The sequence below is a fragment of the Epinephelus fuscoguttatus genome, linkage group LG11 (genome assembly GCF_011397635.1).
Source record: "Epinephelus fuscoguttatus linkage group LG11, E.fuscoguttatus.final_Chr_v1".
Classification (NCBI taxonomy): domain Eukaryota; kingdom Metazoa; phylum Chordata; class Actinopteri; order Perciformes; family Serranidae; genus Epinephelus; species Epinephelus fuscoguttatus.
The window spans coordinates 17,044,216-17,067,708 of NC_064762.1; the positions used below are offsets into that span (position 1 = coordinate 17,044,216).

Here is a 23,493-nt window from a genome sequence, read left to right on the forward strand (position 1 = left end):
ACCGACATGATCAATGGTCCAATATGCAGTTACTTTCCATAAATGAGATGTGACTTCCTGCTTCTGACATTTGTCCCTGTGGTGACAGTGTCTGCTTTCTCAGCTGGTCACCAGAGCTCCGAGAATGAGTCATCTGTGTAGTTTTTAACAAACACAGATAAGAAATGCTGCACAAATGCATATTTCGACCTTTACGAGTGACTGTGTTTCTTCACTGCTGCTTTCACTGTCACAGTGGCTGGGCGAGAGCCTTTGAGAAGAAACTGTTCTGCTGTTTGCTCCTCCGGCACACTATGTACTCACATTAAAACCTCATTACAAGGATGTGTGCGTGGCTGTGCATTTAAAGCAGGTGGATACTGTCATCTATGAAACGGCTTGGCGTACAAACCCACCCACATAAACACAGACACGCACCAATGGTTATTTGTTCATATCTTGTCACACACTGACAACATCTTAATATCTTTCCAAGTCCCTCGTATGAGGCAGCCTGCTCTGCTTTTGGCTCTAGAAAAAGAATTATCAACTCAATTTACACAAGCTATAGCAACACATCATCCAGCAGCGTGTAGGCATTCTGCTCCACAAGCTGATGTAAAGGGACAGATCGTCACAAAATCAAAACAGATATTTTTCCTCTTACCTGCAGTGCTATCAATCTACATTGTTTGGGTGTGAATGTTGAAAATATCAATCCTAGAGATGTCTGCCTTCTCACAAATACAATGGAACCAGATGGCTCGATTTAAATTTCCTTTGATTTAAGTCTTCGTATATGAACAGGTAGAAAACAAAGATTAATTATACAGGTTTAGCTAATTTTTCTGGAGCCAATCATAACAAAACAGCCTTCCTAGCAGCCCCTTAGTAGCTGAATGAACAAACAAAACAATGGCTGCAGTTACCATAAATCCTAGCCTTTAATTCCTTTCATACAAAACTGTTGCTCAGCAAAGGTGGGAAATACAATCTTCTTTTTAATTTAAACAAGAATGAATATTACTTGTGTAAAAATTAGGCTTCAGATAATATATCAATTATGAATCATTCATTTGATCTAGCTCCGACAGACAGCGTGCCAAAGAGACAGCACTCGAGGATTAGATCTGAGGACCCTGATGGACTAAAGGAATATGAATAACTTACAGGGTAATTGAAGAATGGACACATAATTTGAGGTAACCAACAACCCGGTTTTATACATCCAAAGAACTTGTATTAAAAAAATGATCCACTTGGCAACCAGACCAGGCCTCTATTTGAGACAGGCCTTTATTCGTCAAAATGTGTAGCCACATGGGCTAGTAAAAGAGACTGGGCATTCATTGGGACTAGGCTTTTATTTGAAGTTTTGCAGTACATGGACAATATTTCTTCAGCCCAACTGAAATCCTTCTGACTAGAGATTTCAACGTAACCGTTTACATGGATGCAAATAAAGCAACTGATAAGATGTACGTTTAAATGCCACAAAGCATCTTGCGAAGTTTTTTTGCAGGCTGTGAAGCATCCAATCTGCCAGAAATACAACAAAAAAGGATTTTCTGACTTTATTTAAAAATTCCATTAATTCAATACATAAAATATATAATGAGACTAATATGTTTCACCTGTTAATGCATTTAAGCAAGTAACTTAACTTAGATGTCCCCAAAACACCTCCCACACAGAGTATCGATAGACGCAACAATTTACTGATGTTCCCTAAACATATTCTCATGTGCAGACCACTGGTAACAGTAGTGATAGATGACTGTTAGGACCAGCCACTTGGCAATGTGTTACATGACAACCCTTTTATTAATCAGAGTAGTACTAGCAGAGCGCAACATTTTTTTCTCATTATTAGCGATTCCCTTTCAAAATCAGCAAAGGGAGGTGCTTAGAAATAATTATTGCGGCATGTTGTATGTGGCACATGTCACATAATTTGACCTCAGTTCAGGGTAAATATGTGCAGACAGAATATATTTATTATAACCAGAGAGAATCGATTGTATTAAGCATTTACATGCTTATTAGACACTAATATTTTTCAATTGAAAGGATTATCAAAGGTTCACACCAACTGTTCTCAACCTGATTGAAATTCCTTCTCGTCAGACTAGTTTCTTTCTACTGAGGTGGTTATGTAAAGTGTTTTTATTCTGAGTGGGCTAATGTTTTCATTATGTACTGGATATTAGGGCCCATGTAAATGCACCTAATGACAATATTTTTATTCTTAGAGGCTTAACAATAGTGAGGTTAAAATATAGAGTTTGTCCCAAAGGTGGCACCGGACGAAAGACATGGACATGGATTGAAATGAAAATGGTTTATCTTCATGGGAGCAGGAATGTGTTCTGCAAATTCCGTGGCAAACGCTCTCTCCAATAATGAGATGTCTTATATGTCAAGCAGACACTTTGGTCTGAGGTTGATGTCAGTGGAACCTCATGGTGCCCCACAATGGAAAGAGTTCATCAAATGGGGAGCAAGAACATGTTCATTTTCATGACAGTCTGCCCATTAGCTTGTGATGTTTGTGTATACAACTAAAGGTTTTGGCCTAATGGTGGCACTAGACAAAAGATCACGAGTCACAATGAAACATGAGGATCCAGCCTCTGGGGACATTAAATATCAACAATGAATTCAAAGCCCTTATGTGTAGGATACAAACATTTCTGACTTTGACTCTGAGTGGGAGAATCAGCAAAAGAAGACACCAGAGCATACTGACAGCCCACACAACAGCACATAAACAGCTTCTATTTCCACTCGAATTGATTCATTTTTATACACACCATTTCTTATGAACTCGTCTTGATGCTTTTGATGTTTTATGTAGAGCTCTTTGAATTGCGTTGTTGCTGGAATGTGCTCATAAATAAACTCTCCTTACCTTGCTTTATGACATGAGAATATTCTGCAAGATGCTATGATCGCATAAAAAGAGGTTTTCATTGAATCCAGTCATTTAATTAGACAGACTATAAACGCTCTGTCTGTAATCTTTGCCATGAAGAGAGAGAAGAGCCTGTCTGTCATACAGCACTGACTTGATTACCTATGTAAAAGAAGCTTGGCTTCTCTGACCTTGAATTATCATTCAGCCTGTTCCGAAACAGGCATGTTCAGCGGATCTATAACTGTGTTTATTAGTATGCATGCTATCAGTGGGCTTGGTGCGTGTGTATGATTGATCTTGTATGCAGATCCCTATCTGATGAGGTGGAACAGAATCCCTGGGGGGCTTTGAAGAAGTAACATTCAGCATGATAATATTAAACAAAATTATATATGGGTGTTTATCCACCTGGAGCCTGAGACTGACAACAGAGGAAGGAATCATGATGAGCTGTGTTATGTTGGGGTGCACAGGAAGGGGCCTGTGTTTGCATGCATGCAGCATAAGTGAATCCTCTTCGCTGACAGGAAGAAAAAAAATCACTTTACACTATTCCAGGTGATTTACTGATGGTAGAATCCTTCACAGATGTTATATTATAGCCAGAGACCATGTTGCATAATACTGAACCACTCACCTGTCTGTGTCCAAAGTCATTAAGGATGGTGGCCAGTTTCTTGGTGTTGGCGTACTGACGCTGGGCAATGATAGCCGGGTTGGGATCCCTCCAGTCTACAGAGAGTCGATGGAGCCACATTTCAGCATGCTGCAGGTGAGGCTGCTTCAGACTGGGATCAAAGCAGTGGACCTCACATCCTGCCTTTGCAAGAGAGCGCTCCAGGGACCGATCATCCACACCCAACCTGCAGCCCACACAGCACAAGACACCCAGGTATAATACTTAGAATACTTTGTTACAGGCCAAAATATGCAGTGTCTGTCTAAATAAGTAATCTTGTTTACTTCTTAATTGTTTGACCCTGTTTACACCTGATATTAACATGAGTTTTGGGTGATCGACTCATAAGTGGACAGCTTTAAGTACAGGCATGATTGAACCCAATTCATTCTCGATGCGTCTTGAGATGTGTTTGCTTAGACCACATTTAGAGGTGGCCTTGGCTGCATATGGCCACATTCGTTCAGTAATGTGTCTTGGGCCACTCTTAAGGACTGCCTACTCAGCTGACGTCCTAGTTTATATATCTTTGACCAACGGGACCAGACTGGCCGACCCGTATGCTCTCACTCAGTGGATGGATGATTGATAGGAAGCTTTGTGGTTGATTACTACACCAATTGTATAAGGGAGGACGACACTTGAACAGTATCCTCCAGTTTGTTTTGCTATCTACGTTAACATTAGCTAATGCACTAAAAAGTTAACGTTACAGAGAAATCCAATATTCCTCTTAATACCTCCCCAATTTCTGTTTATATGGACATGATTACCCTTAATACACATAACGTTATTCATCCCTACAACAGTCAATGTGTGTGTGAGCATTTTTTATGATCCCCTCCGTCCAGTCCTTTCGTCTTATCGCATTTAACCATAGTTGTCTTTGTTTTTGTTGACGGGCAGTGGCAGCTGGTATGTGATAATAAAAGTTTTGAGCCATGACTCTTTATATTCTGGCTCCCAGTAACACAACAAGATGACATTTTAAAACTCCTGTGTAGCCTCCAGCCCTGTGGTGGAGAGTCGTGTTTTGCCTCCAGCTAACAAACCTCAAAGGGTCTATAGAATTAGATTTTAACTGACGAAACGTAAGAGTTAAGGAGTCCTTTGCTCACATACCGTACACAAACTCCAGTGCACAGTAGACATATGAAACTGGCATTTCTCGTGGATAAGAGGCAAAGTTACATTGGACTGGAGGAAAAAAGAGACAGAGAGAGGGGCTGCAAAGTGACTTGGTTGGCAGCGCTTTCCTCTGCTTCTCCAGCAGTGAGAGAGACGTGGGTAACATGAGCGGTGATCATCATCTATCTGCTGCACTGCCGTGGACCGCTGTGCACACTTGAGGACGGAGATGCACCGATGGGCACAGCCTGCTCGTCTCTTGCAATACCAAAAGACAGAGAAGAAGAGGAGGTGCAAGGAAACATGTCGTGCTTACTGGATATTAAATCTTGGCTTTCATGCAACCTCCTCAAACTTAACAGTGATAAAACTGATCATCTTCGCCCATCACTCACACCTCAGAGTGCTGCTATCCTCGCTCATTCTTTGGTTACATCTTGTATTGATTATGGCAATTCTGTTCCATTTGGTATCCCTCTCAAGTGTCTCCATAAACTCCAGTTGGTCCAGAATTCAGCCACCTGTTTTATTATCAGAACCCCCTCCATAGATCATATCACTCCTGTTCTCCAGCAAGGAGATGGAGGGATTTAAATATAACATCGATTTCAAGATTCTGCTTCTCACCAGCCCAAAGTAAATGTAGTACATGTAGATCTTTTTAAACAGTGGAAATCCAGGCTTTTAATCGGGCTTGTGCCTAACACTGCTCCCATAGTTTGGGCTTGGGTCGAGGTTGTACTGAACTACGCAGTTTCATGAACGGACAGGCCTGTTTTATTTGGTCCCGATCAAAGCTTTATATCCAAAGCTGTATCGGGTCCTCTTTTTATACATCCATGAGACAGACAATTGCATCTATTTCTCTCTCTTTGCCATTGCTGTTCTCTTTTTATTCCACCCTCCCTTCTCTAATTCTGCAATTTTCTCCTGTTCTTTCATTCTCAGTCGCTATCTCCGCATTCCCCTGTGTCTAGTTTGTGTTGCGGCTGTATTCTGTAATTGCGGCAGAGGGAGTACATTTCACAGTACACATCTTTTACAGATGAGGCACTGGGTCTGTGAATGCATCCCACTGGCAGGGGAGATGAGAGATGAGAATATGGGAGAGATTGAGATGCAACTAGATGTCTCTTTTTACCACACTAAATATTTCAAATGCTTCATTGAGAGTTTCCCGTTCTCTGGTGGGGTGTTTCAGCCAGGAATCATTGCAGCGACACTTTAGACGTCAGGGATCAGGGATTACTCACGGAGCAGCGGGGGGAATGTGGGATTCACAGTGCATCAGAAGCGCTTCTGGATGACAGTGCTGATAAAGGAGGGTCTCTGCTCACTGTAATATCCTCTCTCAGGAGACTACAGAGTGCAGGAGCAGTAACACTGTTGACTGGAATGTCACAGCAACCAGATGTGAAGATGTGCGCGTGTGATAGGTCGCAAACACCCAGTGGATTGCCTTTAGTCTGCCTGTCCTCGCGCTGAACTATTATGTCAACAGCCTGTCTGGTTATTGTGAACCTCAAAGGCGAGGTGGTTAACAAAGGCTGGGAGGGCTGGGAAACTATCTGCTGTCTGTTAGTCTGGTTCCCTTTTAAATTCTCCTTTCTGCCCTTGTACCTCTCCCGTCACATCTTCTCTTATTTTTGTTCCCTTTGTTTCAGACACCATGGTGTTCTCAAAATATTTCTGTCTCCATGACTGTCTGTCTCTCCACCTCCACCCTCACTCTCATTTTCACTCTTGCTTCCATTTCCCTTCCTTCATCACATATTGCAGCTCATTAACATGTGCATGATTAAAGAGTGATGTGCTGAGCTTTGACCTGTATAAGTGCTCCAAGTTTAAACTACTAAAAGGCCTACGGTGTGCAGGAAAAGTTGTCATGAGTGGACCTCTTTCAAATTCAAGACACTTTAGTCTACCTGCTCCCAACTTGTCAAATACTGACACTTAGTCAATGGCCCCTCAGCATCAGACACCAACACTCACAGGAACCCTTAGCAGCAGTATGAGACGCACCGGTTGACAGCAGTTTTCGATGCTCCTGCACCTGCTGTAGTATGAAGAGCAAGAAAATCTGCATTTGGTGCACAGGAGGGGACGTAGATGGGTCAAACAAACTCCGGACTTTCACCCAGGAGCCTAGAGTTTGTGTCCCGTGTGATACCAAAAGTGAGTCGAGCTGTTTTAATGCTAGTATGTATACCATGCTATGCTAGTGATGTTGGATGTGATGTAACATTACGTGAGTAATAACCGTACTTATTTTCAGCCAAGCCATGTTTTTTTCTAAACCTAGAAGCTACCCTGGAGACCAGACGGACATGCATCAATGCTCTACGTCCTCCATCATTCCATCCGACAATTACAAGAGGGTTTGTCCGCGCAGGTGTGAAGCAATCCAAGGCCTGTACAGTAAAATCAGATACCAGCCAACTGGGAGTGGCACGAGACTGGAGGTTACTGGCAGATCTGAATCAGCATCTATGCTTTCCATCTGAGATCACCTCAACTAACCTCAGACCAGACCTCGTGCTTTGGTCCTTCTCACTGAGCCTCGTCTGCATCACTGAGCTCACTGTGCCATGGGAGGATGCTGTGGAGTAGGCCTACGAGCGCAAGAGCCTTACTGTGCATTCACACCAAAAGTGTCATGAGCGCCAGCGGTCGCTCAGGTCGCTGGCATCGCGCTGCCTGGCAGCAGCTCCAGCAGGCGCTTGTAGCGGCCAAAGGGGCGGGGCCGGCTGCTGCAGATGTGTCCAGGCTGTTCACTTTACAAGGATGAACAAATATATCATTTATGACTTCACTTTGTATTATCCATGACTTTCATTGCACAATTGAAATAACGCTAATAAACACAGTCAATACAGCCTTTATGAGTCCTTTATAATTATGATTTTACTCTCCTGTTGGCACGTAGGACCACAGAGAAATGTAATTGGTGGTAAATAAGCGGGAGCTCATTAATCGCACTTTCGGAAGCCTCCTTTGTACTGCATCGGCATATTTGCCGAGGAAACACAAGGCCCGAAGCCGTCGGGCCGTCTGGGTCCACAGAGTCCTGCAAACCCGGCAACTCCACAGTGAATTTCACCAGCTCGTACAGCTCTGGGAGAGCCCAGACCTCCGTACCTGAATCCCGGTCTGCAATTGACTGCTGCTTCGGCAGTGGCACTGCTCATTTGCATTTGACGCTCTGGTTGCTGGCATCGCGTCGCTCGCTGCAGCTGACGCCCCTGACGCCTTTCGTAGCAAGCATACATTGAAAATGAATGGCTGCCAGCCACTTATAACGCTCATGACGCTTTTGGTGTGAATGCACAGTTATGGATGCCAAGCTGGCAGCTGACACTGAGCAATGCAGCTGGAAAGCGAAGGTTTGTCCAGTTGAAGTGGGCTAAAGAGGCTTCATAGGCAACTACCAGGCTGCTTAAAGAAAAAGGAATTTGAGGCCAAGCCCAGCATCAGGCCATCAAAGTCCTCCCTGGTGCAGCCGAACAGGCTAACCGGTGGCTATGGATCAAGAGGAAAGATAGAACTCGGGCCCTGAAATACCACTAACAGCAGCAGGGTTTGAGGGAGTAAAAGTTGATCGGGGCACACCTGGGATGCCAGGTGTTGTGGATGAGCCCTCTGGAGGTGCCGTGGGCTTATCACCCAAACAACAGTGAAGGAGGGTACCCACCTGATGACCCCAATGAAGCTTTTACCCTCCCTAAATTTAACAGTGTAGCCTTGGCTTCAGTCACATATACACCTACGGTTAATGGAAATGCTACTGCACTTGCTCAGTGGACTCTACGATGTAGAAGATCCAGGTAATTTTAAATGCAATATCTTAAGAACACCCCTGAGAGAATTTCTTCAAATTTGGCACAAACATCCACTTTGAGTCATGATGAACTGATTAGACTTTGGTGTTCAAGGGGTCAAGGTCACTGTGACCTTGCGTCCATCTCATTCTTGTAAACACAATAGCTCAAGAAGGAGGCAGTTTCCTCAAATTTGGCACAAACGTCCACTTGAACTGATTGGAATTTGGGGTTCAAAGGTCAAGGTCACTGTGACCTTGTGTCTATCTCATTCTTGGGAATGTAATATCTGCAAAAGACTTTGATTGAATTTCCTCAAATTTGGCACAAATGTCCACTTTTAGTCATGATGAACTGATTAGAATTTGGTGTTTAAAGGTTACACTGACCTCACAAAACATGTTTTTGGCCATGAATCAAGAATTCATGCCCTAATTATGACGAAAATTTCACGCAAATGCCTAATACAATGAATAATGATGTGACAATGTTTTAAATCCACAAAGGTTAGCTTCACTGTGACATCATAATGTTCTGCAAACACACATTTTCTGGTCAACTTTATATCTCAGGAACAGAAGGGGAGACATTTGGTCAGATACTGAATTGGTGACTCTAATCTTGGGTGTCCACCTTCAGCAACACCCTAATCTGAAGCATTGTCTACTGTCATGGCTACATATGAGTCTGAACAGACATGGATGTAACTGTTACTGCAGTTTGACTGTTCCACAGAGGCACACAACTGCAAAGAGGTAATTCTAGTTTATGACAATGGATGATTCATCCTCTCAGTTATTGATTACAGTGAGCATCTGCGCTGTTCCCGCATGAGGCGAAAAAGACTGTATGATCAAAACAGACTGAAACCAGTATAAGAGAAGGAAGATGGAGGAGGAGTGAGGTAAGACAGAGTACGAGAGGTGAAAGGTGGAGGATGAGTGATCTTTCATGTGGAAAAACATCCTGCAGCCCCCCACTCCTGCACCCATCCTCCATCCACCACCATGTGACAGACCAATCAGAGAACAGCTGCTCATCCTGCCCAGGCACAGCCTTCCACGGCTCGTTAAACTGCATGCAAATGAGACGTATCGACTGTACGAACGCACACAAAATCATGCTCATAAGAGTACACACACAAGTGTACATACTCAGTAACACACTGAACTCCATATCGTACACACACAGACACATGATGGTGTTTGACATTTGTGTTAAAGTCAGTGCAGCAGTGGGCTGTGGATGAGGGTTTTGCGAGTCTCCTGTACAGCAGAGCAGAAGTCTCATGAGATTAGGATACTCAGCATACCTGGCATACATTCAGGAGTATGACCATGAAGTGTGTGTGTGTGTGTGTGTGTGTGTGTGTACATACTATACGTAGGTCAGATAGGGGACAAGGGGAGGAGAAGATCACTTGCCGTATCCAGAAAAGTGGAACTTCAGAGATCACTTTGTCTTGCTCGACTGTTCTGGCTCTGAGGACTTTTCTTTTGTTCCTCATGAAGTTTCTGTTTTTAATAGAATTTCAGTTTTTAGGTCAACTCACTGTTATTACATTAGCGAGAGCTGAGGGTCGACTAAGCGTAAATTGAATTCATTCCGGAGGTCTTAAGGGATCAGTTAGATAGAGGAAAAATGGTAATGCAGCTTCTGTCAACGTGAAAAATCAAAGCTGCGAGTCACATTTTCCCAAGCTGATATTCAGGTCAAATGTTAAAATGTTTGCATAAATCACTGAGAGAACGCATAATATTCCTTTTTATTTTAGGTGCATGTCCATGTGGCTTTCCTGCATGACTGACTTCCCGTCAGTCAGCCAGAGGATATCAGGTATGTTTTCCTCCAGCATCTCCGTTTGACCCCTGACCCCCTTCTCCATAGAGAGGCAAGAAGACAGGAACAGCAGTTTCTCTCCCTCTTCCCCTCCTGCATCAGTATCTGTGCCCGGCCTGCCTTGATGCCAGTACACCTGTGCTGTCTCTCAACAGTCAAATTAATAAGCTCCATCTCTCCTGCAGAAAAATCCCCTCCAGACCTCCACGGCACCTCGGCACAGCGGAGGCCCAGCGGGGCGGAAACCGGGCCGAGCTGATCCACGACAAAAGCCAACTGGGAGTGATTGACTCTCCAATCTTAAGAAGGTCAAATACCTCGGTGGCTTGGCTAACTCTGCTCAAGATTACTTGCCACTCAAGGAGAGGAAGCAGTGGTGGAGTGGAGGTGACGTTCCAGGTACAGTTAAAGCAGACAGAGGATTATCTTTCCTCTTATTAGCGTGTTACTCAACAGATTAAATTGTCCAGAATACTGCCATAACCACACAAAGAAAAAGAAGCCTAAATGCAACCTGCCATAAAGTGATTACTTCTACTTTGTCAGAGAGAGATTCTGAATAAACACAGGCTCAGTGACCAATTAGTCATTGAAATTGGAAGACATAAAAAGACAAGGCTAACAAGGGATGTGCAGGCAGAGATACTCCTCCTCTTTTGTGTTGAAAATATCCTTCATTCTTTGAAGAAACAGTGAGCAAAAAACCTGAAGTTCTCCTCTAAGAGAAAAATCTTAATTGTCATGGCTGAAGTGACAGCAGCAGCAATTGTGACTAGATATATCACAGGCTGTCAGAGAACCAGATGCTCTGAATAACTGTCGCATCTGCAGATAACTCACTGACTGTTGAAATAAATGTTGCTCTACAGACGCTGTACATGACATCTTGTCTCAAAGCTAGTGTACAGGCTGTAGTCGTTTTTGTACAAGCGATACAATTAGGATTAGATTTATGGAAGAATAAAGGAAGATATTTGGCATGAGTTAGTGAGTGTCTGTACACACCCGAAAGAGTAAACCCTGCAGTGTTTGCTTTGTATTTTGTGGGTCAGGCTGTACTTGGGGTCCAGACACGCAGCCCAGCCACCTTTGGTCCCCTCCTGAGCAGCTTCCCCACTGGCCAACGATGCACATGACACCTGCACACATAAAAACATGGACATATTATAACAGGCATTTCCAGTGTAACTATAATTACTGCACACATTATATTTTGGGGTTATTTTTATAACGTAATGGGTACATTATTTATATTTAAGTAGTGACAGATTCAGCATTTTTGAATAACTGGTAAATTATTATTTCATTGTCATTTATATTACACCTCCAAAACACTAGTCGGCGGCGGAGTTTCTGTGAAGTGCTGTAAAGTTTAGTGTAGTCAAAACACACATTAAACACACATTAAACATGGCTTAATAGCCACAATTTCAAACACAAGTACACAAATCAGCTTCACCATAACTCACAGCATTCACAGACAAAGCACTTGTCTTTTGCTTGACACATTTCCCTCACAAATACAATATGCTAATGTTATTAGCACAAGCCTATGGCATTTTACATAGTATAAATTAGCTAATCGGCTAGTGGACTTTTCATCTAGTCATATGAAGCTAAAACCAGGGACAAGAGCAACATGTAAAAAAAGGTAGCGGCACACAATTTGGCTCCGTTACAACTCACAAGGCTCGCCGACAAAACAACCATCTTAGACTAAACATGTTTTCCAAACAAGTACAACATGCTAACGTTATTAGCACAAGCCTATGGCATTTTACAGTGTATAAATTAGCTAATCGGTGAGTGGACTTTTCCTCTACTCATATGAAGCTGAAACCAGGGACAACAGCAACATTTAACAAAGATAACGGCACACAATTTGGCTCCATTACAGCTCACAAGGTTCACCAACAAAACAACTGTCTCATACTAAACACGTTTTCCAAACAAATATTATGCTAATATTATTAGCACAAGTCTATGGCATTTTACATTGTATACATTAGCCTAGCGACGAGAGAGGAGATTTCCTCTGCTAATATGAAGCCAGGATAAATCACACACAAGACCTATAATGCTATTTTGTGGATGTTTTTAATATCTACACAATGTATTGCTTCTTATCTGTGAATTTAAAGTAAATAAAAGCTTCCTTTCCCCTAAGAGATATAGTTTCAGCTTCTGCATTGCTGTGACATGTAGTTACATTTCTGGGGAGGTGCACGTCAGGCTAGTGCGTAGAGTACGGCATAGCTATGGCGTCGATTAAACCCAGAAGAATAAATTTTGCCTACATTGGGATGTGTTCGTACTGTATTGCTGCACTTAAATGAAGAGGAAGAAACAAATGTTGTAGCCCGCTTACTACCCACAGCCTGGAAGAACTGAAGAACGCCAACAATGCAGAAAAAGGGTTCAACCAATATTGAGAACTAGAGCTTCTTGTCAAGGTTAAGTAGCCTGGCTCAGTCTGGGAGTTCTGCATTGCAAATGTAATGTACAACCTGAACAAAACAGGCACTATATGAGGGAATGAATGGTATTTCCATTAGAGGAATGAACTTTATTAACTTTTGACTTTCTACAGTGTTAACACAATGTTCTTGCTCTCAAAGAGCCACAGAGCATCTTATATCTTGTCTCAAAGGTCAAGAACAGAGCTCAGCAATTCATAAAAAACAATGAAGTCTCAGCAAACTGTGTAAACACTTCTATGTACAGTGAATATCCAAGGCCACATATTGTACATGAGATATCTATGAGTCATCGACTGAATGTACCTACAGTATGTTCTCTGCCCTTTTATTCTGGTATTTCACTGATGAAAAGATGGTGTTTTTATAACACTAGGCTGTCTCTCTTAAAAGACGCAAATACTTTTGAAATTGGTGCTACATGACCAGAGCCTCAAATTGCTCCTGATGGCTGTGCCATTTGTGTGTGAATGTCTAAATTAGCAGGAGGCACCTTGTGCGATAGCCTCGGCCACCAATGTGCGAATAGGTGACTGTGGTGTTAAAAGCCTTTTGAGTGGTCGTAAGACTAGAAAGGTGCCATACAAATGCGAGGCCAATTATCAGCACCACACTAGCTGGTTCAGAATCAGCAAAGTGTCCCTTTAAGCTTCAGACTAATTTTGTTCTGTCCCGTTTGAGTGTGTGTGATCAAAGCATTAGTGGTTCTCAAATGGCGTCCCGTGATGCCAAAATTAATGTATTTATAATATAAAAAAAAAAAAAAACCTCACAGGGAATCTATTTGTCGCCATCCGTGCCTGGGAATTTTAAGTGTGTGACACATCAAAAGCCCTGATTGGCAGCCAGTGTGAGGGATGATAACATTTAAAAGGAGAAAGCCATGAATGGGACAATGGATCGCTTTAAAGGGCCAGTGTGTAAAATGGGTTGAAAACAGTGACATCAGTGGTCAAATTCTAGATTGCAGGGCTCACTCGCTCACCCCTCCCGTTGGGTAAATGACGGTGGCCTCGTAGGGTCAAAAAGCCTTGCGCACGAGTTTTTCAGGAGTAGGTCTATCTAGCAACGAGGTGAATGTTTATTTAGAAATCTAAACCATGTTATGATATTGTAATGAATCCCTCACAAGCAGGAGACCAGAGTAGTGTTCGGGAAAAAGGCCAGTTTATTTGAGCACTCCAGGGGGTAAAAGACTCTGTCCCAAACTCTGACTCTTCTAGCGTAACAGACACACTTCATAACTTTACACACATACTCGTTTACCATACCGAGTGGGGACCCCCCTCCCCTCTCTGCTCAATCTCCAGCCCACACACTGACAGCGAGCCAGTAAACAGAGCTCAGCTGTTTATTTAGCCTAGCAATATCTCTGGACTATAGTAGCTGCAATGGACGACTTTGAACGCGATTTTGAAGAGCTTCATGTAGCGGACACAGACCCAGAGCCATACCTGTTTGAGCCGGAGCATACAGATGAGGAACTCCATGTGTTTGATGCTGAGCGGGCGAGAAGAGAGGCTGAATGCACAGTATGGGATTCGGTGCTACTGCTACCATCGTTGGGGAGATATATCATCAGGAGGGTAAGCGCCGCAGAGAGAGCATCACAAGGAGTGAAGTTGCGTCTTCTTTTCCTTGCAGATGACGGTTCAGGTTCATTCTCTCCTGTTGCGTGGTAAGTGTGGTCCATTTGCAAACTTTATAATAATTCACTATATATAATTCACTACTCTCTATCGACGAACTACTAACACTCTCTGCTGTTTCCTCCTCCTTCTTCCTTCCTTCCGCTGTCTTCGTTGGTTTATTTATACACGCGAAACGTGTTCTCTGGCTGGCTGGATTGTCCGCTCGGTCTGCCGTACATGCATGGCAAGATGGCAACCTCTCTAAAGCAAGGCCCTTGCTATATATATATATATATATATATATATATATATATAAGCATAATTATAAGGCTATGAAAACCAAACGAATTTTATTTTATAGCGATTATACACTTGTATAAACATATTAATGGGTAGAAGATTCAGATTCAGATTGACAATAAACCATGCCAAATATTACACACTGGCCCTTTAAAGGACAGAGCAAATTACGGCTGCAGCTAACGATTATTTTCATTGTCAACTAATCTGTCGATTATTTCTTCGATTAGTCGACTAATCATTTTATCGAAAAATGTCTCTCCCAAACCCCAAAATTATGTCATCTAATGTCTGTTTCATACTCACTCCAAGGAGTTTTATGGGAGAGTGTGTAAAGCTGCCAATATCTGAACATAAGAAGCTGCAGTAAGAGTATTTTGGGGTACTTTTATAGTACTTTTCTATGAAAAATGACTCAAACCGATTAGTCGCCTACTAAAATAGTCACTGATAATTTTAATAGTCGATTAGTCATCGATTAGTCGACTAATCGTTGTAGCCCTAGAGCAAATTACAACAAAGCACCAGTGAAAACGACCTACCACCAAAAGAAAAGAGGAAAAGAATACGAAAACTACCTGTTGCATTTTTTCTTTCTTTCTTTCTTTCTTTCTTTTTTTTCATTTGCATGGCGACAAACCATTTTTAGCTTTATTTCATAGAAAATCTTGCACAATAATATTCTACAAATTCAAGCCACAACAAGACCTTTGGTGTTTGGAGCCATAAAAATGAATTAGACATGAACAAAATGAAAAAGAGGAGGAGCCAAACATGGAAACAGAGCCATTAATCATTTTAAACTCGATAGTAAAAAGGCAAATTCAAGACATACCTTTTTAGTTTGGTTTTTAGTTGATTTTTACTGATCCATTTATTCTTATTTATTTACTTATTTCTCATCTATTTATTGAACTTTTTTAGACATTTTATCATTGTCATATATTTTAAATCCTTTATTTATTTGATAACTTTTAGTAATATATCTTATATGCTTTTAAAGTTATCTATTTAGCAATTTATTTCTAATTATCCATATACTTTTATTTATGTATTTTTATATATATTTATTTATTTTATTTTTATTTTTTATTTCTATTTATATATTTTATTGCTTTTTCTATTTGTTCTTATTCTATCTATTTTTTAACACTTTTGTTTTTAGGTTTTCTTAGCTCATCTTCTGGGGCATTTGTCTTTTTATTCTGTGAAGCATTTTGTGTTACAATTTATTGTATGAAAATGTGCTATATAAATAAAGTTTGATTGATTGATTGAAAAAATACAAATTATAAATGAAAATAACCGTAAACCAGAAGTAAAGCAGATCTAGCAAATTATATCAAAATATATGAACACTGTTAATGTATAAAAATGTTCGTATATTTTCTGTACATTAGACACACATTAACGCATCACATTACATAACGTCACTTCACATTTTCTATAAACACGCTCTGCAGTCTTTTCCCGTCACACCTCTCGCTGTTTAGCTGCAGCTGTCGTTTATTTTTATTTTTTGAAGACATATTCGATGCCCATATATGCGGTCATTGAAATCTCCAATTCAGTTGAGGTGAAGTAAATGGCCCTGCTTTTAACTCTGCTTTCTACCACTGAGAATCATGTTATCTGGGTTCCACTGATGATGGCTTTTGGTGCTCGCCGTGAACGCACTAATTTTTCACTAGTTTTCCAGCTCCAGCTCAGTCAACTCGGAGATTGGGATTAGCCTCAGAGTTTGTTGAGCCTGCTTTCTGAAACAGGGCCTGATGTGGTGAACATTGTTTTCTCCAATTACTTGACACAAATGCCATAAATCACTGAAAGTTGCTACTGAATTTGACCCTGGGTTCGTGTATGTTTGGGCCTCAGTGTTAAACTATGATATGCATACTATTCATCATGATGTGCAGCTGGGGCGGATGCACCAGCAGCACTGCCAAGACTCTCAGCGGTACAGAGACAGAACAGTGTGATGAAGGAAAATATGATAAACCAAGAGAAGGTCAAAATATTCCTTCTTTATGTTCTTTATACACTGAGAATTTCATTCAGCGAGTGCAGATTGGCTGGTTTGTCTGTTTATAGAAGCATCAGTGTGTTTATATAAAGCATGTACCTGCGTAAACTGTGTACATACGTGCAGCAAACGTGTGCACATGTCAGCGTGTTGGTTGTGTGTACATCTGCACTTTTGCAAATGACTGAGCTTTAGCGCAGGAGCGGCTGCTCAAACGTTTGCTGTCTGGTTTCTTTAAGCTCCGTCTGCTGCGGAGACTCAGTTTGCAGAGGAAGAAACAATATTGGCTCAGACGCGATGATATGAAACATAAATCTATGGTTCCACTGTACGCCATTCAAGTGTACACAAGATAGGATGTGTAAAAGCGTGTGTGTGTGTTCCTGTATTGTCTGCTGTGTGTAATATTATCTAACACGTACAGTTGACAGAGTTCGCTCAGGTTAATTGAAATGAAGCCTGAGCAAAATGTTTTACAGCTATGTAAATGTAAAAGCAGTGAAGAATGGAGAAACGATTAGTGCTTTCCAAAAGTATGATGTTGCCAGGGAACGATGAGCAATACATGCCAGCCTCTCAAAAAAAAACATCTATTGTTTACTTAATATTGACATTATTTGTGCATGTTTACATTCTCAGCCAAGACTTTCCTTGTGGAGTGAGCTTCAAAAGAACCTCTCAGACGTGACTGTCTTGCTGTGGCCTTCAGAGTTTTTGAGGCTAAACAAGGAAGTCCAGATGTCCCAATCCCCATGTAGCATTTTTTCAGCTCCTCCTGGGAGATCCCAAGCCAGATGAGATGTATAACCAAGTCTTCCCCAGGGTCTCTTCTCATTTAAATGTGCCTGGATACCCTCCAGAGGAAGGTGCCTGAACCACCTCACCTGGCTCCTTTTGATGTGAAAGAGCAGCAGCTCTACTCCCAGTTTCCTCCGGATGTCTGAGCTCCTCAAAGGGTGAGCCCAGCCACCCTGCAGACGTGGGTGGCTTATAAGACAATGGGCCTCTGGGCACAGATATGCAAAAAGCCCCACCATCTCTTCTACTTATGAGCAAGACGCACAAATTTGATGGTGGTGTTGCCTGTTTTTTGTTATTTTGCATCTCTTTGTAGTCATTTTTGTCTGTTTGAGGGGATTTTGTGTCGCTTTTGGTTGTTTTGTGACTCTTTGCGGGTCCTTTGCATCTTTTTGTGGCCATCTTGTGTCTCTTCCTGGTCTGTACGTGTTAATTTTTGCACCTGGTAGGCCTGCTCAGTTATCTATCCATGCCTACAGAGGAAACTCATTTCGGATGCTTGTATCTGCAATCTCATGTGACAAGAATTAACCAATCACTTGCTTCACCCGCTCTGTCCCAGGACGTCACAACATCTGGTTCAAAGGTCAGCCTCTACTGTGAGGGATTTACGGTGCTAGAAATTCTTTTTTTTTTTGTTTAAATGTTGTCTAGTTTAGTCTTACTGCTAAATTTGCAACTTTGTCATCAGCATCGTAGCCTGAAGGTTTTGGTTGGTTTTGGTTATCGTTAGACAGATCAAGGCTAACGTTCCTATGTTTTTATTATCTCTGTTAATCCATGTACCCCAAAGTTATAGTAGTTTATACAAATATACACAACGTCTAGCATCCCATTGTGAATATATCCTTCCACTGCACACCGTGGTCCTTGTTGTTGACTTCTAAGAGCTGTATTGCCTGATGTCCAGAAACTACACACTGTGGCTGAACGGAATCGGCATGCATGTTTGTCAGGCTTGTCTGACCTAGCAACAGTAGCTAAGGGGCACGGGACTTTGGATCAAACAATTGTCAGAGCTCAGATCCAACGATCCCCTTTTCGTCCCTACTTTTAAAGATGACAACCAGTACCTCAGCCCACCAGGGGTCAGTGAGCTTAGGTCCTTACCTTTGCCTGTGGCCCAGCTATGAATGCAACTGATCCAAAAGCCTACCCCTGCAACACATTCTCACTCTGATCTTGTCACATATCGATGTTTGGTCATGGACCTTCCACATCCAGATACGACATGAAAGGTATCCTGGGTGCATTGGTTGTTGACGTTCTGGGACACTGTGTCAAGTTCTGCCTGTTACATGCATTGTCTTCTTTCAAAATACACATGTCACACTACACAACAACCAACGCACATGGTTTGGTTTTGGAAAAAGAACAGGGTTTGGCTTTCTAATCTTACGGGATGCGAACACCACTCTCTCGGGTCAAAGTCAATGTTTGTTGGACGCATCCACCACCCCTCCTGCATGCCCAACTCGGACTTTCGTCAACCTTAACTTCGTTCGTGTCCCGCTGTGTTTCCCCCTGACACCTCCAAGCACCATTAAACTATAACAGCAAGCGAATCATGCCAACGTTAAAGGATGGCTTTTTCGTTTGTGTCTGATGCCACAAGTCACTGCCCAAGCACTGGATTTCGATGACTTTGGAGTAAGGTGATCCCAGTGGGTGGTGGGCCCACAGTGCAGCAACCTCATGTAGTTCTTTCACAGTGCTGTGCCGTTTGCTCCTGCTCAGAGTGTTCAGTAACAGATCAGGCAGGAGGGGACCAACTGAGTCAAGTACACTGCCACCTGATAAAGTCCTTCGACGTGTCTTTGTTGCAAAGGGCACATGAACTGTATCGCACATGTGGGTGGACCAATAATGTATTTAAATGAATTTGAACCACGCTTCATTATGCCTGTCATTGTTAATGTGTTCCAGCTGAAGGCATTCATCAGCACACAATGCACAATGTGCAATGAAATGCAAAATTACTCTTGATTATTTTGCCACTTCACATCTGCAGACTTATCAGTGGCATTGAACTGCCGAACACTGTTTCACTGAATACTGAGCTGTAAAAATTGACCTGTTTTCATTGAGCACAAATTACAATAAATGAACAGCATGTTGTTAAGCTAATCAGGAAAAACTATCCCGCAGTACATCTCACGCTGTTAAAAAACGCTTTCATGGAAACACTTCCCCTTATCTGAGTGTGTGCTGGTGCATGCATGCAAGATACACTGACTCCTATTGATCGGACGGTTGTGTCGCAGGCCATCTCTCTGAGTAACAGCTCCACCAGGCACTGTGTCAGTCAGCATTACAGCTGAGGATGCTGCTATGCCCCTCCAACTCCCTCCACCCTCGCTTGTCAGTGTGTATGATGGACAGTTCCCTTCAACAGCTTCGTACAAACACACACACACACTCATACAATCTCTGTCTCTCTGTTCTTGTCCTTGTCTCTTCCTCTCACACACACAACTAGCTGCACACACGTGTACACACACACACACACACACATACACACACATCCCGGGGCTAATTCATTATGAGCTGAATGTCTGCTTTGTGAAAGATATAGAACGTTTGCTTAGTCATTTGGAGTGGGGCACTCTGTGTTCTCGCTATATTGTGTGAGGGAAAAAGATAAGTTGCTGATTTATCCCCAAGCCAATTTCATTACAATAAAAACCGCAGCACATGTAATCCAAAAAAAAAAAAAAAAAAAGTCCTTCTGTGTTTTTGGACAGTGAAAACGAAACCGCGTTACCTTGACGAGAGCAAGGACAAGGGCACAGGATTCCAGGCTCCCTCGATATTTCTCAAATTATGATGCTGAACATCTTAATCGATTTGTAGTAATTTAATACTGACATACACCAACAAACAAACCACAACATCTCATTGATTAAGTCTGAATAGAGGGGCTGCGAGTTTCATCTGTATGGTAATCAATAGAGTAATGAATTATGTGTGTGCTGTCGAGCAAGGCAAATACTCTTCTGGCTGAGCTGAATGTGAAAGAGCTGCCAGTGTATCTCAGTCATGGGCTGATAGATACAGGCTCGCTGTAATATACATAACAAAGACCTGTCAAAATAATGCACTTCCTGGCCCACAGTCGCAAAAACGACTCAGATTTTCTGTCTTCAAACTTTGCTCTAAAGGGACAGTTCACCCTCAAATCAAAAATACACATTTTCCCTCTTACCTGTAGTGCTAGTTATCAATTTAAATTGTTTTGTGTGAGTTGCAGAGTGTTGGAGATATCGTCAGTAGAGATGTCTGGCTTCTCATGAATGTAATAGAACTAGATGGCACTCAGCTTGTGGTGCTCAAAGCTCCCAAAAAATACATTTAAAAAACTCGACAGCAATGTCTCTTTCCAGAAGTCATGACCTGGTTACTCAAAATAATTCACAGACCTTGTTGTGAGCAGTTTCGTGCAGGAGCTATTTTCTTTCAACCGAACCACATCTGCTAACTGTATCACTGCGCAGAAGGAAGCGTGCATCTACTCACGATGAGAAGCTCGAGTTATTTCTGTTATTATTTCTTGCTTTGCTTTGGTCTCTTCAGGAAGTCCTTGGCCTACAGAAGTCAAGAGCAACTAAAGAAAAAGCTGGCAGGAGTCAGAGAGGCCTGTGGTCTGGGTAGCCCACAGTATGGGAAGTATTTTCTCTGAACTTTACTTCCACAGGCATGTCAGACAACTGTATCACCGCGCAGAAGGAAGCGTGCATCTACTGCTAACTCACCTAGCACCACTGAGCTAGCTAGCGTTAGAGCTCAGGCGAGAGGGATACCATTAATGTTTACACTGGGTGCGAATAAAACAATTTGCACAGGTGAATTAAGTCAATGTAAAGACACAATTAGATGCGAATTCCATGCAATATATGCATTATGAATGATGCAAAATATGCGAGTTAAGTAGCACAAATGCAGTGAGTAGCACGATTTCATTTCAAATGCTTATTCACAAGAGTTGAAAAATCTGAACACACTTCCTTCTGCACCATGATACGGTTGGCAGGTGTAGTTCGGTAGAAATAAAATAGTTCCTACATGAAACTGCTCACAACAAGGTCTGTAGATTATCTTGAGTAGCCGGGTCATGATTTCTGATTTCTTTCTTTTTTCATGAATTGTGCCCTTTGAGCACCACAAGCTGAGTGCCATCTAGTTCCATGACATTCAAAAGGCAGACATCTCTACGGCCGATATATCCAACACTCGACAACTCACGCCAAAACAATCTAATTTGATAAACAGCACTACAGGTAAGAGGAAAAATATGTTTTTTTGATTTTGGGTTGAACTGTCCCTTTAATTCTACATGCATGCAAAAGCAGTAAAAGTCAGATGCAGCTTTAGGACGTTGTCTTCCCTGATGCAACATCACTTCCAGCAAAGTACAGCCAATATCATAAATACAAAATACAGAAAAAAACAGAAAAGATACCACATTTACAGCAGAGGCTTCTTACAGGCAAAGAATCGAGCTGTTATGATTTAAGGGTAACTTTGGTATTTTTTAACCTGCACCACATTTTCCCAATGTTTTTCTCTGAATGACTGATGGGAAAAATATTGAGCGAGAGGGCTGCAAAACAGGCTACTATGTAAGCACTTGGGACATTACAGTCAATTTACGTCCACTGAAGGTACTTGTTTTTGCCACGGACAGGCTCAGATTGTTAGTCTAAGTGTATGACGCCATTATGGACAGGATCCCAGAGAAAGACTTTTTTTCTTGAAGCGTTCAATACTTTTTTATTTAACCAAAAACAGCCCTGAAATTGCAATCTCCAAACCCAGGCAGCCAGTGGAGAGAGGCCAAAACAGGTGCGATATGTTCTCTCCTCCAGGTTCCTGTGAGGAGCCTGGCAGCGGCGGTCTGAACCAGTTGGAGGCGGGATAGAGAGGACTGACTAATACCGGTGTACAGAGAGTTCCGGTGGTCTAAATGGAAAGAGATGAGAGCGTAGGTGACTATCTGCAGGTCTTTGAGGGTGAGAAATGGCTTGATATTGGAAATGGTGCAGAGATGGCAGAAGCTGGCTTTTACTACTGCATTTATTTGTTTGGAGTCAGATATCACACCAAGATATTTGACATGGGGTTTAACATAGTGGAAAAGGATGTCAAGCTGGTCAGAAATCCCTTTGATGGAATCAGGGGGGACAAACAGGACAACTTCTGATTTGCCCTAATTCAGCTAAAGGAAGTTCTGTGTCATCCAATACTTTATGTCCTTGAGGCAGTTTATGATACTGGCAACACTGGACTTGTGGTTAGACTTGAGAGAGAGATACAGCTGTGTGTCGTCAGCGTAGGAGCGGAAGGAGATGTTGTAAAAAGCTGGAAATCAGAACGGAGGTACAGAGAGTAGTTGCATAGAGATGACACATTCATGTGAACCAACAGGTTCTTAGAATGGAGCATTGCAGGTAGTTGCCTGTTTCAACTCATCTCATTGCGAATCTTTGGTCTGAACTAGGGATGTTCCTGGTGACTACTTTACTTGTCGACTAAATGAAAATTTTAATTAAGGCTAGTCAACTAGTCTAAAAAAGGGAAAACACTCAGAAAACAGTCAAAAATTTAGCACAATTTATTGTTAAGTATTTGAAACATTGTCCCCAGAAATATTGTGTGCATTAAGAGCCCTTTGAAGCCTTCAATCATAATCTTCAACAACCATGTCAGATTTTAAATGCTGCTGAAGTACGAGACACTTTGCGCTGTGCGTTAATGAATGTGAACATGATGGCAACTCAGTCAAAAGTTAACCACTGGGGCATCAGTGGCTTAGTGGTGGGGTGGGTGCCCCATGTGCAGGGCTGTTTCTGCGGCGGCCCGGGTTCGACTCTGGGCTGTGGCCCCTTGCTGCATGTCACTCCCTCT

At 42.2% G+C, this 23,493-nt stretch overlaps 1 protein-coding gene and 1 long non-coding RNA gene across 4 annotated transcripts in view; one reads left to right on the forward strand and one right to left on the reverse strand.

Moving 5' to 3' along the window:
* Positions 1-23,493, reverse strand: part of mettl24 (methyltransferase like 24) — a 356,006-nt gene that overhangs the window by 291,682 nt on the left and 40,831 nt on the right. For all 3 annotated transcript variants that reach the window (XR_007450307.1, XR_007450308.1, XM_049589414.1), the window contains exons 3-4: positions 11,366-11,499; positions 3,534-3,759 (exon numbers count right to left, since the gene is read on the reverse strand). Coding sequence is in view for 1 of the 3 variants with exons in the window: in XM_049589414.1 (XP_049445371.1) it covers positions 3,534-3,759; positions 11,366-11,499 (360 nt within the window). In the remaining 2 variants the exon portion in view is untranslated. The remainder of the gene's footprint in view (positions 1-3,533; positions 3,760-11,365; positions 11,500-23,493) is intronic.
* On the forward strand, positions 3,705-11,297 carry LOC125896678 (uncharacterized). Its single transcript, XR_007450314.1, has 3 exons — positions 3,705-3,788; positions 10,296-10,357; positions 10,546-11,297. It is a non-coding gene; the product is annotated as an uncharacterized LOC125896678 (long non-coding RNA).